Raw genomic sequence first — 17,907 nt, 5'->3', positions numbered from 1 at the left:
TCCCCTTCGTCTCTCTTGTTGCATTATCATCTTGCTACATGACTCACTTGTGTAGGCACTGGCTCATCGCCTGGGCACTTGGCTCACCACATGGGCGCTGGCTCACCATGCAGGCACTCTCACAGGCACTCAGCACTAGTGCAGGTACTAGTGCAGGCATTCAGTTTGCCACACAGGCACTTGGCTTACCACATGGGCACTCACATGGACTTTTGGCTCACAGTGTTCACCACACAGGCACTGGCTTGCTGCACAGGCACGGTTTCTCTTCTTTTTCACCAGGAGGCCCCAGGGATTGAATCCGGGTCCTCCCATATGGTAGGCAGAGGCCTTATCACTTGAGCCATATCCGCTTCCCTCAATGCTTTGATAATGTATAAGCCATGTACTATTTTTATTACCATAAAAAGTAAATGAAACTTTACTTGTTAAAATGAATAAAATAAAAGGCAAATACCTGTCCTTTTGTCGTATAATCTGCCAAGATGTTAAGTAGCTTATAAAATACCTCGAACCAGGGGAGATAGCTGCGGGAAGAAGAGGAAACACATGAAATATTAGTATGCAGGTCCATAAACTTAACCAGGAGCTAATTCAAGAATGGTACATTAAAGTATTTCTCTATATCCTGAAGAGTCTTCCTGTCATAGACTATGCTGGAAACACAGAAAAGCAAAACGCTAATTATTTCTGGGATTTAAAAATAGTGCCTATGTAAAAGGGAGGACTGAATGTCTATTATAAATTATTCCCATGCCTCAGAGTTTGAACAGGTACCTAGAGAAGAAATTCAAAGTAGACTTTGCAATCAAGAGCTATCCTGAATAGTTCCCCAAGCCTCTCCCCCATCACACTCATCCTTCCCAGGAAAGCTTCTATTCATATTCCTAATGACTGGACACACATAGCCACACACACAGCATTTATACTGCTGGCATGTGCAAGGTGTCTTGAAAGTCCCACAAGTCCAAAACCATTCATGCTGCCATACCAACCATTCTAGCTCCAAGGCACACCCTCCATACTTAGTGCAGGACAAGCTCTAACTCTCTGTCCCACTGCCCTCTGTGAGATCCTGACCATCAATTCCCATAACATGACAACAGCCTGGTGGTTGACCTTACCCCTGTAGTCCACCCGCTGTGTGGTGCTTAGAATGATCTTTCTAAAATGCAAGTCTAAATCATACTCTGGATTAAATTGCTGCAATGGTGCGCCACAACTGAAGGATCAAGTCCACATTTGTTAGAATGGACGTCCAGGCCCTTAACTGCTTCTCTAGCCGTCCTTCCTCTAGTTCCCTATTTACATATTGCTCTCATTGCAGTCACATTCTAAGGACCTCTAAGCCTCCTTAAGTCTTCCTGACCTTCTGTATGCTTGGTCCATCTCCCTTTGACCCTTGTGGTCCAGTCTAGCTGATTTCTACTTATCTTCTCGACAGTCCCTAACTCCCTCTCTACCTTCTGGGCTTTAAATCTCTCTCTTCTGTGTTGCCCTGTTCATGCACATACTTCTGTTATAACATTCTGCACAGCATGCAGCACTCAATGACACAAGCTGTGAGGGAGGATCATATCTTTCTCCACTTTGTCTCCCCAAAGCCAAGCACAGAGCCTGGCATACCATCAGTGCTCAGAATTTACCAAACAAAAATCAAGAGCAAAGGCACATTAATACTTTAAGATTGTCCTTGAAATGTATCTCCTACTCCCAAGCACTGTTGTCTCTTAATTTAAATGACTCTGTTTTTCTATAAAAAAACTTTTCTACAGCTCCATCAAATAGGTATGTGAGAAGAACGCCATACCAAGTGCTTGTCATCCCAACCATCCCTGCCTTACTAAGTGTCCATGACAGATAAAGCTGGATACATTTTAGTGCTCCAATGCTATACAACTACATCCTGCCAAGGGAAAGGGAAATCAGCACCCTGTACAGATTACCAGCTGTATACTGAGGGTAATAAATGAAGTGAGAAGCAATAGAGAGGACAGATAAAGTGCACAGTCCTCTATCATTAACGTATGTCTGAAGCCAGCACACGCTACTGTAAAATTTAAGTAGCTTATCAAAATATACTGATAAGCAACTTAACTTTTCACTTCTATGACAGTATTATCACTTCTGTTAATATGTTTCAATCAGCTCTGGCAGCTGCATATTGACTATTACAGAGCAAATGACTGCTGCCACTTTACACAGCATTTACTTTGGCAGAGCAATGTAAACATTCAAGAGGGATTAGGGAGGAGATAAGTTTCTCCCTTCCTATTCTGTTAAATAAACCTCAGCAGAGTTACAAGTCATTATAGTAGGAACAAGAAATCCCCTCAGAAGAAAACTCTTGCACAGATTAGAGGAGCCTTAGTAAACAAATTCAACCAAGGATTACAAATTTTTTTTCCTTGAAGGAAAATACCACATTAAATCCAGCAATGAAGTCAGGAAAGGGGGGAAAAAACAAGAAAAGAAATTATTTCCTTTCAAGGAAATCAGGACCTCAAGTAAATGGGGAAAAAACTGAAGTCAAGTTAGGAATACTTCATGAGGTTCTTTGGGGTAGGCTGGGTTCCGTGATAATTTAGGACTGTTGGATATATGGGAGCAGTTTTGGAGTTGGACAATTAGGCCCAACTGACCAGCCCACCTTGGGCCCAGAATCTCTAGCCTCAGTGCTTTTACCTGCTCTGAAGATAGACAAAGGCATCCAGAAAGGACTGCCTGGTTTACAACAAAAGTGACTGGTTCTCATACAAAGCCTCAGCCTCACCAAATCAATTCTTTTTAGCTATGCAAAGTAGAACCACTGACCATGGGAGGGTTTGTGGTTACCCTGGAAATTAACCACTTTTTTCTCTTTGGCCTGATCAGACACAACTGTTCCCCACATGTTGTCCCCTGTGCATTGACAGATGACTATCTAGTGATGGCAGTGTTAAGGTTTTGATACCAAAACCCAGCTGTCTTCTTCTTCAAAGGGCCCCTGTCTTCCCCTGTTGGGAGGCCAGGGTTCACAGCTGAACTTTATCCAGCGGCGTTTCCTGTACCGCTTCATTAGTGCCGGCACAACAGCTTCATGCTGCCTGCCAGGTTGCAGGTGAGGATATGGAGAACCTCTGCTCCATTTTGTGCTTGTCTGTCAGCATTGAGTAAACAATACTTCCCCATCCAGAGACAGGAAACAAACACTTACACTATTCCTCCCTGGACATGGAAAGGCTCTGGTCCTGCTCCACTTGCTTCCTTTATGCAGTCCCTTGAGTCCTCAGGGCAGCCTATCACTCTTGCCCCCAAGGCTAGAGCAAAAAGGATAAATAACAAATGGTCCTTGCACTCAAGAAGGCCATGATCCCAGATGGAAAAAGAGACACACACACACAACTAAGTATAATAATTTGGGTAGGGGGAGTGGAAATCTTTCCCAAGTGCTTTATTTAGCGAAAGTTTTTTGATCCTTTTATAGAAATATAATGGAGCATTATCATGACCCAATCAGCAGCACCTTGGTTGGTCAAAACAGGAAAGCCTGTTTCCAAGCATTAGCTTGGATCTGTGCTGCTGTCACCAAATTGCTATTCAGGTAACTTTGTCCCAGGTTCTGCCCTCATTCCCAAGCCTGACAGTCAAACTGAAAGACCCTTGTCTTGTGTGAGGCAACACAAAGTTTTACATTCAAGAAGAGCTCAGGTAGTAGCAGCAGTTCCTCCCACAAGCTGCCTCACAGACATGGGAGCATCACAGGCCCCTTGGAGGTAATGCAAGGTCAGATTCTAAAGAATGCCCATGAGGTAAAAATGGCCCAAGGTCAAAAATACCCTTAAAAAGCCCCTAATGTGCTCCCAAAGTAAAACAGACAAGGATTTTGTAGACACAAGGTAGCTGGCCTGAGTTTCAGGAGCATGCTGAATGAAAAATGTAGATGTTTAAATCTGTCAGCTGGGTAAACTGCTGACTTTCAAGTTGAATTCAGGAACTGAGTCCAACTAAAGGACAGAGGATTCACTTTCCTAATCTTGCTCCAATGAACTGATTGTCTGGACAGTCATTCCCACTTGCGTGTGTGTATAAATAACCTTATATATAATTGTTTGCATAATGGCATTCCATTTCAGTGCCATAACTATTGTAACAGAAGAACATTAAAAATTTTAAGAACCACTTCCACTTCCTTTCCTGAATAATTCAGTTCAAAAGATATCAGATGAACTTAAGTAAAATAGGTGTATGTGTTTGGGGCATGGGTGGGGACAGGGAAGACACAGTGGTCTAGACAGGGGTGTCATAGGCTGCCCAAAGTAAGGAGAATGTCTACCTGGGAAGGTGGTGGTCCAGTGCAGGATGTCAAAGTGGGGAGAAGAGGATAACTGAGCCTAGTTGAGCTGAGAAAAGTGCCTTACTGAGGGATAGACTAGCACAGGGTGTGTTGGGGCCCAAGCAGGGTGGGGAGGGCATCTTTGGTAAGGGAGTCAGAGCCTGAGTAGTATCAGGAGTGTCTCCATGCAGAAAGGGTGCCTGGCTTGGAGTGTTGGAACTCAAGAGGGATGAAGAAGGTGTTTATGTATAGATGACACCTTTATGTTGCTGGGAAGGGGAGATAACCAGCACTGGGTGTTGGAATTCAAGAGGAGTAAGGAAAGTATCTTCAGTAGAGGACAGTCCAACGGGGGGCATAAGGGCATGAGAGGGGAGAAGACATTCCATGAAGCTATCCCAAATACAGAGTATTGGAGTCCAAGCAATTGAAGAAGCTGTTCACAGGGGGAGGGGACAGCAGTGGCAGCACAACATAAGGTTTCAGAGACTGAATGGGGCAGGGTAAGGAAGGCAACTATGTAGGGAAGATTGGTTATATAAAGGGAAACTGATCAAGATTGATAAGCAAATAAATATATAATGGGAAACAAGTTTCATACTATTGGAGAAAGGAGTTGCAAACATGGTATAGGAAGAAAACAAGAATGAGCCCTGTAGAGTTGACAGTATGTGTGTGTGGGGGGTGATATATGGGGAAATGCACTTAAAATATACTTCTATGGGATGAGTAAATTCATGTTATCATTGGCACGTTTTCTTGATAGACAGAGGCTGACAGAGTAGCTAACAAAACATTAAACTTTGATCCTAAGGTAGTCCTGCTATGTTCTCAAATAAAATGGCAAAAATCTCTGGAATATATAAGCCACACCTAAGAAAAGAAAACAGGACAATATGCCAAGCCCTCAATCTTAATGCCTGTACTTATGAAACTTATTCCTGTAAAAATGAAACTTAACCTAAGAGTTATTTCCGGGAAACCTCCTTGTTACTCAAATGTGGCCTCTAAGCCAAACTCAGCAAATAAACACACTACCTAACCCCCAAAGTGGGACATGACTCCCAGGGATGAACCTCCCTGGTACCAAAGAATTATTACCAAATGCCAACCAGTGATGCATTTGGAAAAAGACCTTGACTAAAACAGGGAAGCATTAAGTTAAAAAAGAGTTTTTATGGCTACATTTGTCAAACCCTATAAAACTGCACAGTACAAAGTGTAACCATAACATAACTTTGGTTAGTAGCAGTGCTTCAATATTGGTGCATCCGTTTTAACAAATGTACCACACTAATGTAAGATGCTAATAATAGGGAAACTATGTGTCTGGGTGTGTGTGGGCGGGGGGCGGGGAGGCTATATGGGAATTTCCTATACTTTTGGTGTAATTCTTCTGTAATTCTAAAACTTCTCTCTTTCTGTACCTTCTCCCTTGGCAATCTCATCCCATTTCATGGTTTCAGATTTTACAAATGACCATCATTTAACCTACCACCTTAGACCAGATCTCTCCTCTAAGCCTGCATTTCCAGTCCTACCTGGAGGTGGACTGCAAAGTGTCCAGCACACTGTAGAAACTCAAATATTTCCTTTCTCAACTTTCTTAAATTAAAATATCCAAAATAACTAAGTGGGAATATTTAGCCCTCAACAATCACCTTTGCTGTTCCTGGCACTACCATCCTCCCAGGCCTTTAGGCTTAAATTCTTACAAGGTTTTTTACTTCTCCCTCTAATCACTTGTCAAGCATATCAGTTTTCATCTATAGTCTTTGGTATTTGACTCTCTTTCCTTTCCATTTCCATACATCCACCATTGTTCAAGCATGTACTATCATATGAATGACTGCAGCAACCTTCTATGCATCTTCTGATGTAACCTTCGCACTGGTGCCAGAATAAGCTTATAATGTATAGTATGAGCATTTCACACTTTAGTCAAATGCCTCTCCCCACCCACTTCCTTATATAAAATCCAAACTCCTTGGCCTGATGTCCAAAGCCTTCCATCTGGCCCCAACCTTACTTTTCAGCCTTATCTTTGCACACTCACCACTCATCATTACCATAAATACTTGTGCTGCCTGCCTTCAGCCCTTTGTTCACATAGTTTCCCCTAACTTGAGTGTCATACTGCCATCTGTGAATAGCCACCCCTGTTTTTACCTTAAGTGCCCCCTCCTCCATCATTCCTTTGCTGAATTCTCATGGCAACTTTTTCTGTGTCTCTCACTGAATGTTATCATTTTTCTTATCTAATAGTTATGTACACATGTCTTCTCTCTCCTATAAAGTGGGGAGCTCTTGAGAGAAGGGTTCAGTTGGACTCCCCAACACAATGTTGTCCACATAGCAGGGGGTCATTCATATTTGTGGGGCAGAAGATAGCCAGGGAGTGTCTTAGTTTGCTGGGGTTGTCACAACAAAGTACCACAAACTGGATGGCTTAAAACAATTTACTGTCTCAGTTTTGGAGGCCAGAAGTCTGAAATCAAGGTACCGGCAGGTCGAAGCTCCCTCTGCAGAATGTAGTTTTCTTGTGGTGGCAGCTAGCCAGCAACCTGTGACAAAACTCCATCTCTGCATCTGTCACATAGGGTCTTCTCTCTGTCTTCTATACTCACCTTCTTAGAAAGACACCAGTAATATTGTATCAGGGCCCACCCTATGTCAGTTTGGCCTCAAATAATAACATCTTCAAGATCTTATTTCCAAATGCGATCACATTCACAGAACTGGGATTTAGTGCTTGAACATATCTTTTTGGGGGACACAGTTCAATCCGTAACAGAGAGCTACCTCTGAAAGTCATCCTGAGTCTCCCACATGAAGGTATCCTTTCATACCTATCATGACTGACTTCCTCATAGTGGACACCATATTATAATTTCATGACCTCAACAATGGACAAATAAATGATCTTTAACATACTAGAAGTCAAATGTTAACAATATTTCAAAGGGGGAAACGGACTTTGGCCCAGGGGTTAGGGTGTCCGTCTACCTCATGGGAGGTCCACGGTTCAAACCCCGGGCCTCCTTGACCATGTGGAGCTGGCCCATGTGCAGTGCTGATGCACGCAAGGAGTGCCGCGTCACGCAGGGGTGTCCCCCGCGTAGGGGAGCCCCACGTGCAAGGAGTGCGCCCCGTAAGAAGAGCCGCCCAGCGTGAAAGAAAGTGCAGCCTGCCCAGGAATGGCGCCGCCCACACTTCCCACCGCTGACGACAACAGAAGCGGACAAAGAATCAAGACGCAGCAAAAAGACACAGAAAACAGACAACCGGGGGAGGGCAGGGGAATTAAATAAATAAAAATAAAATCTTAAAAATATATATATATTTCAAAGGTTGATAGTAACATCACTTGATTTTACAAATACAAATTTTATATGAGCAAGAATAAATTCCCTGATAAGGGGGAATATCTCACTCATTCAGCTAGTCAGGAGAGGTCCAGGAAGTCCCTCCTGTATGTCACATATGTCAAATGTAAGGGATACAAGGTGGACAAGCAAGTAGCCCTCACAGAGTTCACCTACCACAGAGTCCACAACGATTCTTTCGCCAGGTTTCTATTCACCCTAGGAATTTCCAGTTCCTCAACATTAAGGTAGTCAGGATAGAGTGAAATAAACAACAAAGAGAAGAGAACAAACACAGAAACACACCAAATGTAAATTTCTCCAAGATAAAGTAGCCAGCAACAGCAAGAGACCTGGGTATGCTGGTCAGTTGTCCAACCAAAGCATGAGCACCAAGGCTTAAATATCCATCCCCATGGTAAAAGCACCCCATATCTCCTTGGCTAACGACATTAAGCTTCAGTGAGCATTTCTCTGGAATTGAAAGTTAGGGTAACTTTTATATTTCCAGATCATACATTTTTCAAACATGGCAATCAGTTATCCATCTACCTTTTTACTTTCTCACATTAACCCAGGCGGTGGACTTGGCCCAGTGGTTAGGGCGTCCGTCTACCACATGGGAGGTCCACGGTTCAAACCCTGGGCCTCCTTGACCTGTGTGCAGCTGGTCCATGCGCAGTGCTGATGCGCGCAAGGAGTGCTGTGCCATGCAGGGGTGACCCCAGGGTAGGGGAGCCCCACGCACAAGGAGTGCACCCCATGGGGAGAGCTGCCCAGTGCAAAAGAAAGTGCAGCCTGCCCAAGAATGGCGCCGCACACACAGAGAGCTGACACAACGAGATGACGCAACAAAAAGAAACACAGATTCCTGTGCCACTGACAACAACAGAAGCGGACAAAGAAGACACAGCAAACAGACACAGAGAACAGAAAACTGGGGGTGGGGGAGGGAGAGAAATAAATAAATAAATCTTTTATTAAAAAAAACAAGACACAATATGTGCCTAGCACTCTGCAGGGGAGGTCCCAGTCTCAACACTTGGGGAGCTCACATTCCAACAAGAGGGAAGGAGATACACAAGCAGATGTCAGCAGCACCGGGTCTGCACCCTGATAGAGGTCCATAAAGGGAGGAGTGGAGAGGTTCAGGAAAGGCTTCCCAGAGAAAGTAACACTCCATTGATCAACTTTACACCTACAAAGCCAGGAGACACCCGACCCCCGATCCCAGGTTCAAGTATCAGTTCTGCACTTAATTAGTTGTTGGCTTAAGCCATGTTCCTTTTCCCCCATCTGTGAAATGGGGATATAAAAACCACCTCAAAAAAACAAAACAACAACAACAACAACAACAAAACACCTCACATGGCTGTTGTGAGGATGAAACACTTGTGAATGCACCTGTCACTGTACCTTGAAAAAAGTAAACATTCCATCTTTCCCTGATAAAACCACACTCTTATTGCTAGTAAGACCAAAAGTCAAAGGTACCTAAATAAGAGAAAAAGCAGCTCCCTTTGGAAGATCAAAGCAAGTCTTGCTCAATCTGGGTATTCTGCTTTGCTCACAACTGCTAATTTCAAATTGTTAATTTACAATGGTATCCAGTTAAGCTCAACAATCTCTGATTTATGTCCATAATTAGCATCCCATTGTGATACTTATTATATCTATGCAAGAAAAATTACTGTATACACTGAATGAGTAGAAACATTAATTTACTTTAGAAAAAACACAAAAAATTCCCATAAAACATCTGTGTTTATATGGGTTTGGATTTGGATTTGATTTTGGAAACAAGGCTCTTTTCTCACTTGATGGATATTTAATAATTGTTGCTTTTAGTGAACGGATTTGTTGTCTTCTTTTCTATGACAGTATTACTGTGATTGAGGGAGATTGCTCAGGAGGAAAACACAGAGGCACTTTTCTGTCATCACGGGTGAAGTGTTGGTAACATAGGAACTTTGGAGTAATAACACCTGCACTGACAATTCAGTGTAATTCTCACATATTTTCCATTGAGCTCAGAGAGAAGGCGAGCACATAGTCCTTTCATCATTTTCCTGAGAGAATTTATGATGCTGCCCAATCCTGTATTCACAGACCTGCAAATTTTTTTTCTTCATTCAAAGCATCTTATTGTAGGTTTAGGCTACCACCGTACATAATGTAATGGGTTAGTGAGATTCTAGCCAAGGCCCACCTTACTGAAGTTTTCATAGGCTAAAAGAGAAATTTCCACTATAAAAAAAATAGGACAAAGGGAAGAAATGGCTACACAAGAAGTCCTATTCCACTTTCAGGAGTAAACAATGAAATTAATTATCCCATTGAGATGCCATTTGGTATTATTCACATTTTAGAGGTAGGAAATAAAAGCCAAGGGAGGAGGGGAACATCTATCAAGTGTTAGGTGCTTTGAAATATTAATCTTCACAACTATATGAGATATATTATTATTTCACTTTACAGATGAGAAGAAGGATTCTCCAAGAAATGAAGCAACTTCCCTAGGATGACACTGCTAATAAAAGCACAGCTAGGTCACAAAATTAGTCCCAGATATCTAAGTCCTACTCATGCCACACATAAATATAATGATCAACCCTGAGATTAGGATTTTAAATTCTTACCCTGCATTTCTCATTGTAATCCCTTGATAAAAAGAAAGCTTGCCTCCAAAAGCCCCACAGCTCTAAGTGTTCTGAGCAATCCAACTTTGGCTGCCACCCAAAAATTCAGCAGATTTTCTTACTTTGCCAACTCCAGGGACACTAGTCATGTGTCAGCTTATTGCTTTAGAAATTAGTATACACATTATATACAGAAATACAAATATAAATAGCTCAATTCAAAATGTTTTAACCAAACAAGACAGAAAATATACTTGAAGTTTCCAATGCTTCATGTCAAGACCCAATGCCTCTGCTACTTTAAGAACTTATCTATAAAAAAACATGGTCTATATCAAAGAGTTTTAAACAGACTGCTGACTTTTTAATTTAAAGTATAAAGCTTTAAATATGTGCTTATGGTGAAAATTAAGGAAATACTAGATTAGACAGGGCATCAGTTTTTCATGAACAACACTCATTTAAGTTCATTTCCACCCCAGATCTCTGGTTAAATGTTATATCATTCAATCGCAAATCTCTCTATAAAAGTGTCTGGCTGTCTCTTAAACCTATTTATGCTCTATGCTTCAATGCCTTTCCTTGGCAACTTTTTCCATATGTTTAACGTCTTCCAAGGAAGCAGTTCTGTTTCAATTCACAAAACAGCATACCAATCAACACAAGCAGGCAGGCAGGTAAAAGAAGGAAGGAGAGACAGATACACAGAAAGAAATACGAATGAATGTAGCTGGTCCAATAAATGTAAAGTTTTAGTAAAGCAAAGTGTTTTAGGCCAAAAGAAAACCAACCTAGCACCTACCCCCATCCCCACCCCCAGCAATCAGAGAGGACTGAACTTGAATTTATAACCCAAACACTCTGTACCAGATGCAACTTGAGACACAAACTGGTAGCACTACTGGGGATTTATGACTTATGACTTGTTCATATTTAATTTGTAACCAAACACTTCCCCTTCCTCTTAGCTACCTTAGAACTCTTGATTAACTCTTGTTTTCACAGGTCAGAGGTTAAATAAAGGAAGGGAAGCATTCTGGGGTGAGACTGCCCAGAGCACCACATCCAAGAGTGACCCTGTGCAAGGAACATTAAAATAAGTGATAAGGCTAGAGATTGTTTAAGACAGCTGATGTTCAAAGACTCCTTTGGGTATGAAGCAGGACCTTGCAACTAGAGAGTTGGCAACAAAGACAGACAGGAAACTCTTCTCTCAAATTACCTTTAGTGATGGAGCAACTCTCTCACCAAGAGGCTTTTTGGAAATAAAAATGGAGGGTTTAGAGAAAAGGCAAGCAGGAATTCATGCAAGAGGCTCTTCTCCTTGCTTCTTTCTGCCATGAGCATCTGTTTTGCCCCCCAGAGTCTCCTGCTTTGAAGAAACCTTCCACTGTTATTTAAATCTGTAGCAGACCTAGGCCAGACTGAGGGAAAAAAAATTTATTTGCACAAAATAAACCACACAGAGGTATAGCAACTCTTGGGAGTTGCTGACCAGGGAATAATCTGTCCAAACTCAACTACAAGAAGATTCCCCTAGTTCCAAATACCTTTACTGCTGTGCTAATAATGATGCACCAAAGAGATAAAAATAATAGTAGAAACCATCAGTCATTCAAAAATTACTTTGCATGCATTTGCTTATTTGATCCTCACAGTAATTCTATTAAGCAGGTAATATTATAAACCCACACAACAGAGGTGGAAACCAAAGCACAGAGAGGCTAAATAACTTGTTTAGTGTCACACAGCCACAAAGTAGTAGTATATTAGGGTGGAATCCAAGTCTCTGTGACTTTATAATGTATTAGTAGGTACTTCTGGGGGTGGGGGAGACTCTCTCAGGCAACAGTACCAGTGAAGTAAACATTGGAGCAGAGACACTTTACAAACATTTGATTAGGTATTTTTAAATTATTGGCAAGATGGGACAATCATTAATATCATTTGTCTTATAGAAAGCACCCATTCATTCATTTGTGCATTCATTCATCCCATGCCCAATATAAGCCAGGCACTGGGTAGAGAACTGAGTAGGGCATACCTTCCATTAAAGTAAGTCCCTGGTTTAGACTTGTATGTGAAACTATGGTGGCATAAGGAGTGATCTAATAGAGTCAACATGGGAAGAACTTGGAAAATAAGAGAAATAAGGCTGTGTCACCCTGAAAGGAGGCAAGATGGGTACACCCTCTTCACCATAACCACAAAACATCGCATGAAACAGCAGCTCCCTCAACTGAGCCTTTCACCAGAAAAGAGGAAGCCAAATCAGAGCAATCTGAGGAGCTGGGAATCCATTGCAGAGTGCTCAAAGCTGGAACATAAAATGCCATCACTCATTCTCTATTGTTCCTCTGATAAAAATCCTACCCCTCAGCCAATTCTTATTTTTAAAATAACCTTCAGGTTTATTGCTTTATCATAAACTCTCTTAAAATACTGCTATCTTCATAAATCTTAAAAGAAATAAAAAGAGAAACTCTTAAAACTAAACTTTAGAGAAAAGAAGCTCAATCAGTTAAGTTACTGGCAAAAATAGGTCTGACAAAGTATTATTAATTGTATAGCATGAGAGAGAGCAGGAAAGCTGCCTTCCAATGAGTAAGCACTAAAAGCGGAAAATTAAAATATACATAACATATATGCATAAATCATTTTAAATATATTTTCACCAGCATTAAATACTGTGAGAACTTTTTTTGGTTACTTTGTTTTCTTTGTTACTTATAATAGCAAAACACATACCCTTACATACCAAGTAATATGCTAAGAAAATTGTTAAATACACAGTGGTAAATTCAGGCAATGGAAAATTATGTTTTAGAATCTTTTTAAAAAAATTTTTCTCTCCCCCTCTCCCCTTGCCCTGCTGTTTTTTTGCTGTCTGAGTTCATTCACTGTGTGATCTTCTGTATCTATTTCTCTTTTTGTCTTCTCTTCTTGTCTTTCTCCTCTAGGATTCACCAGAATTTGATTCTGGGGACCTCTGATGTGGAGAGAGGTTCCCTGTCAATTACGCCACCTCAGTTCCTGGTCTCTGCTGCACTTCACCTTGACTCTCCCCTTCTCTCTCCTGTTGCATCATCATCTTACTGCGTGACTCACATGCCTGGCTCACCACGCAGGCATGCTTTCTCTTTTTCCTTTTTTTATTTTTATTTATTTATTTTACCAGGAGGCCCCAGGGATTGAACTTGGGTCTTCCCATATGGTAGGCAGAAGCCCTATCACTTGAGCCACATTCGCTTCCCTAGAATCATTTTTAATGATATGGAAAAATGTCCACAAAATAATAATAGAAGAAAAGTAGTATACAAAACCATGCGTCATATGCAATCACATACACTCACAGAAAGAAGATGAAAATTTAATAATGGTTATTTTTAGATTATGAGACTGTAGATAATCTTTGTGTTCTATGTTCTTTTCTGCATTTTCTATGGCTTGTGTTTTGAGCATGCAGTGCCTTAAACTAAGAAAAAAAGGTTGCTGTCTTTAAAATACTGTTATCCATAATATGAATAATTGGAAGCAACTTAAATCACAAACTATCAAAATGATGGAATATTTTGTATTTATTAAATCAAATGATAGAAAAATATTTAAATTGGAGAAATCGTCACAAGATATTTAGATATAAAAGCATGCTCCATGACATTATGTACAAATGTTTTTATTTTGTTTTCAAATATTCTCCAAAATTTCTAAGTAAACTTATTACTTTTATTAACGAATTAACTATCAAATAAAAATTCCTACTTCTCTTTTTAAAACAGCTACATGGGCGATTCCTCCCTTCAGGTCATCTCACTGGGGCATAAGGAGTGGACTTGTCAGGGAGAATAGAATCAAAAGTTTTCCTTTTTGTTTCTCTAAGTGCACTTAATAACTGGGATGACTCTGTTTGCAGATAGGTTCTTCGGATGAAATGAAGTTTGTACTCTTTAAATGAAACAGTTACAAGACCATGACTTTCTGTCTGCTGTATCACACTTATGGTTCTCAGTTCCAGGGCAGGGATGGTTGGCTAATAAGATTTTAGTGGCTTTTAAAAATTATTATTATTATTTATTTTCTCTCCTTCCCCTCCCCTCCCCCCACCCTGCTGTTTTTGCTGTCCCTTTCCATTCATTATGTGATCTTCTGTATCTATTTCTCTTTGTCTTCTCATTTTTTCTCCTTTAGGATTCATCGGGACTCAATCCTGGGGAACTGATGTGGTGAGAGGTTCCCTTTCAGTTGCGACACCTTAGTTCTTGGAGTTTCTGCTGCACTTCACCTTAAATCTCCCCTTTGTCTATCTTTTAGTTGAGTCATCATCTTGCTGTGTGACTTATTTGCGCAGGTACTGGCTCGCTGCATGGGCACTCGGCTCACCACACAGGCACTCGCTCATCACGCAGGCACTCAGCTCGCCATGCGGACACTTGCACAGGCACTCGGTTCACCACACGGGCACTCGGTTCACTGTGTGGGCACTCGGCTTGCCATGTGGGAACCTGGCTCACCACACAGGCACTTGGCTCATCACATGGGCAATGGCTCACCATGCAGGCACATTTTTCGCTTCTTCTTTTTCACCAGGAGGCCCCAGGGACCAAACCTGGGTCCTCCCATATGGTAGGCGGAAGCCCTCTCACTTGAGCCACATCTACTTCCCTGACCTTTCCTTAATGTGGGAGTGGTCAACATCCATAAACCCTGGTGTCTCAGAAAGAGAGACACACTTGCTTATCCAAGGCCATCCTATAGAGAGTGAAAAGAAAAAAGAATCAGAACCTATCTTGTCCTGTTAGATTTAGAGGACAAATCTACAAGGTCGGATGATTCATACAAATATTTATTAAGTATCTATGCTTGCCAGCCCTGTCCTGGCACCTAGGAAAAATATATGAACAAGAAACAGTGTGGTCTGTTCTCCTTGGGGAACTCTTTAATCTGGTGGGGAAAACAGACTTGTAAACAATTAATTATAATGCAATGAGCTGATGTTCTGATACAGCCAGGCACAAGGAGCTGAGGGAACACCATGGAAGGGTACTGCAACTAAACTGGGTTATCAGGAAGGATAAATAATGAAGAGAAGTTCTAGGAAAGAACAGTGGCATTTCGCTTGGAGACAACAAAACAGTACAAGCTCAGAGACAACGACAAATGGTTCAGGGTGACTGGATCCCAGAAGTAAGTGGTGGGACAGGATGTTTCTTTGTCTGTATGATTTTGGGGCTGAGGGTAGGAATGAAAGGGGAGAATCTTAGCAGTCAGTAGTAGAAGATGAAATCAGAGAAGAAACCAGCTCCTGAGGGCCTTTAAGTGCTAGCCTAAGGAGTTAATGCTCTTTTCCTGAAAGCACTGAAGTGTTTTAAGCAGAGGAGGGATTTGATCAGATGTGTTTTTTAAACGATCACTTAACAGAGTGGAGGATGAATTGAAGGAGGACATCTGGAAGGAGATAAATTCAAAGGTTTTAAGACTGGTAGAGATGGCATAAGTCCTCAACGAAGAAGGAAGTTCTAAAAGTGAAATCTTATAATTAACTGAATATAATTTAAAAGAGAATTTGGCTGTAGGAGAAAAGAGAAAGAAAAAGAAAGAAAAGAAAGAGCTCCTGTTAGGCCATAGTTTGACCTGAAGAATGAGTCTCCTTTAGAAGCAGCATCATTGTGTGACAAGGCGGGAAAAGAGCTGGAGTTAGACAGCCTAGAGCAACATATGTGGTTTCCCAACTTACTAGAGGAATCCCTCCAGAGCGGTTATTCATCCAAGGTGGTCTTCTTTAGCAAAGGGGCAACACTTCCTGTTACCTAACAAGGCCATGCATGGTAAAGAAGGATTAAGCAAAATAATACACAGTGCCTATCACAGTTCACAGAACATACTAGGCATTCAAAAATAGGTAGCTTCTGCTATGATTGGTAGGTAGGCGATACCTACTTACTCTCTCAGGAGAAAGAGTGGTTCTGAGACCTAGAGTGGACCATTTTAAGTGCCTTTCAAATGCTAAGTGCTACAAGTATAGGAATATTCTTCACACTTACTTTTTAAGATTGCATCTGTCCCCTAAGAGTGGCCTGGGGTCAAAGGGAATTTTTTAAAGTTAATATTTATCCACTTGACACAAAATGAAGATTTCATTTCAAAGGCAGAATGAAAGCAAAGCAAAAAAAAAAAAAAAAAAAAAAAAAGATGGAGATCATAAATGTGTCACCAGTATTTTTCCAATCATTTTTCAATGAATGACTTTTTCAAGCTAATAGTGCAAGTAGTTCCTTGTGCTTTCCTGACTGAAGGAATACATATATTGTTCTCAGCTAACTAATTAGATAAAACTTAACCCTAGAAGATTTAGTATGCTAGAGTGATATGAAAGATAGCAATGATAATAAGACTCTAAAAGGTATCATTAAGCAAACATATGGATGTTAACATTTTTACCTTTTACAAATGTTTGAACTTAACTTTTATGGCTCTAAAATAGAAGCAGGTTCAGTTAATTTAAGGGCTATTTCTGTAGACTGAGCCTTTCATGGAATAGTATTGAAAGTATCTAGTACTTAAGCTATGCCAGGCATTGGACCAGACAATTCAAGGCATTGTTTCTACTCCTCATCTCAGATCCTTATGGTAGGTATTTTAAACTATAACTTACAGGTGAAGGAATGGAATGGAGGCTCAAAGACATGGAGGGGTTTGCTCAAGATCTCTAAGCTAGTAAAGTGGCAGTCAGGTTTTGAAGTAAGGTCTCCTTGGTGGCAAAGCTTCTTTCTTTCTTTTTTTAAAATCAACTTTGAGTTGATTTTAAAAAGTGTGTATTTAGATAAGTTTTGGCAACTGTATACAGCTGTGTAACAACCACCCAAAAATCAAGGTATAGAACATTTCCAGGACCCCAAACTGTTCCTTGTGCCCCATCCAAATCAATTCTCCTCAACATCACTGGGTGTCTATTAATGTACCATAGCTGTTATCACATATATTGAGATCATCTGTTTACCACCTGTTCTTCCCACAATCTACCTTTCTAAAATTCACTTCTTTTTAACATAAAGCAAAATTCAGTTTCTGCTATACAGGTCTATGAGGTTTGACAAATGCATGTGTTGTATAATAGCCAAAGACAATTAAGTTACAGAAGAGTTCTATCGTCACCCCTTCCTAAATTCCTTAGAGTTGTCCCTTTGTAGTCAACGCTTTCCCCACTCCCAACCCCTGGCAACCACTGATCTGTTTCTTGTCCCCTAATTTTTTCCTTTTCACAGTGTAATATAAATGGAATAATACAGTATATTTCCTTTTGATTCTGGCTTCTTTCATGATCTCTTAAACCACACTGTATATTTTAGCCTTTTTCTCACTCCTGACCAATGAAGCACAAGTTTTAATTGTGACATATTCCCATGTATTAAAATGGCATGGTGCTGTTTCCACTCCAAATGAGGCAGTATTATAGGAACACCTTCAACCTATCTAAAAGTGAAAGTGTGTCATGCACACATTTTATTAGTTAAATTATTTAATACTAAAAAGTTACCTGTTTTACATCTCACATGTAACTGAAATAAACCAGTCCATTCACACTGGGGTT

General features: G+C 40.8%; 1 protein-coding gene across 5 annotated transcripts in view; it reads right to left on the bottom strand.

Annotated features, from left to right (window-relative positions):
* DENND1A (DENN domain containing 1A) overlaps window positions 1–17,907 on the bottom strand; it is a 615,092-nt gene that overhangs the window by 321,699 nt on the left and 275,486 nt on the right. For all 5 annotated transcript variants that reach the window (XM_058302406.2, XM_058302408.2, XM_058302405.2 and 2 more), the window contains exon 6: window positions 458–527. In XM_058302406.2, coding sequence (XP_058158389.1) covers window positions 458–527 — 70 coding nt within the window. The remainder of the gene's footprint in view (window positions 1–457; window positions 528–17,907) is intronic.

Source organism: Dasypus novemcinctus, chromosome 8, assembly GCF_030445035.2.
Source record: "Dasypus novemcinctus isolate mDasNov1 chromosome 8, mDasNov1.1.hap2, whole genome shotgun sequence".
Taxonomy (NCBI): domain Eukaryota; kingdom Metazoa; phylum Chordata; class Mammalia; order Cingulata; family Dasypodidae; genus Dasypus; species Dasypus novemcinctus.
The sequence above is the reverse complement of the archived record's forward strand: the minus strand, read 5'-3'. Positions and strand labels throughout refer to the sequence as shown.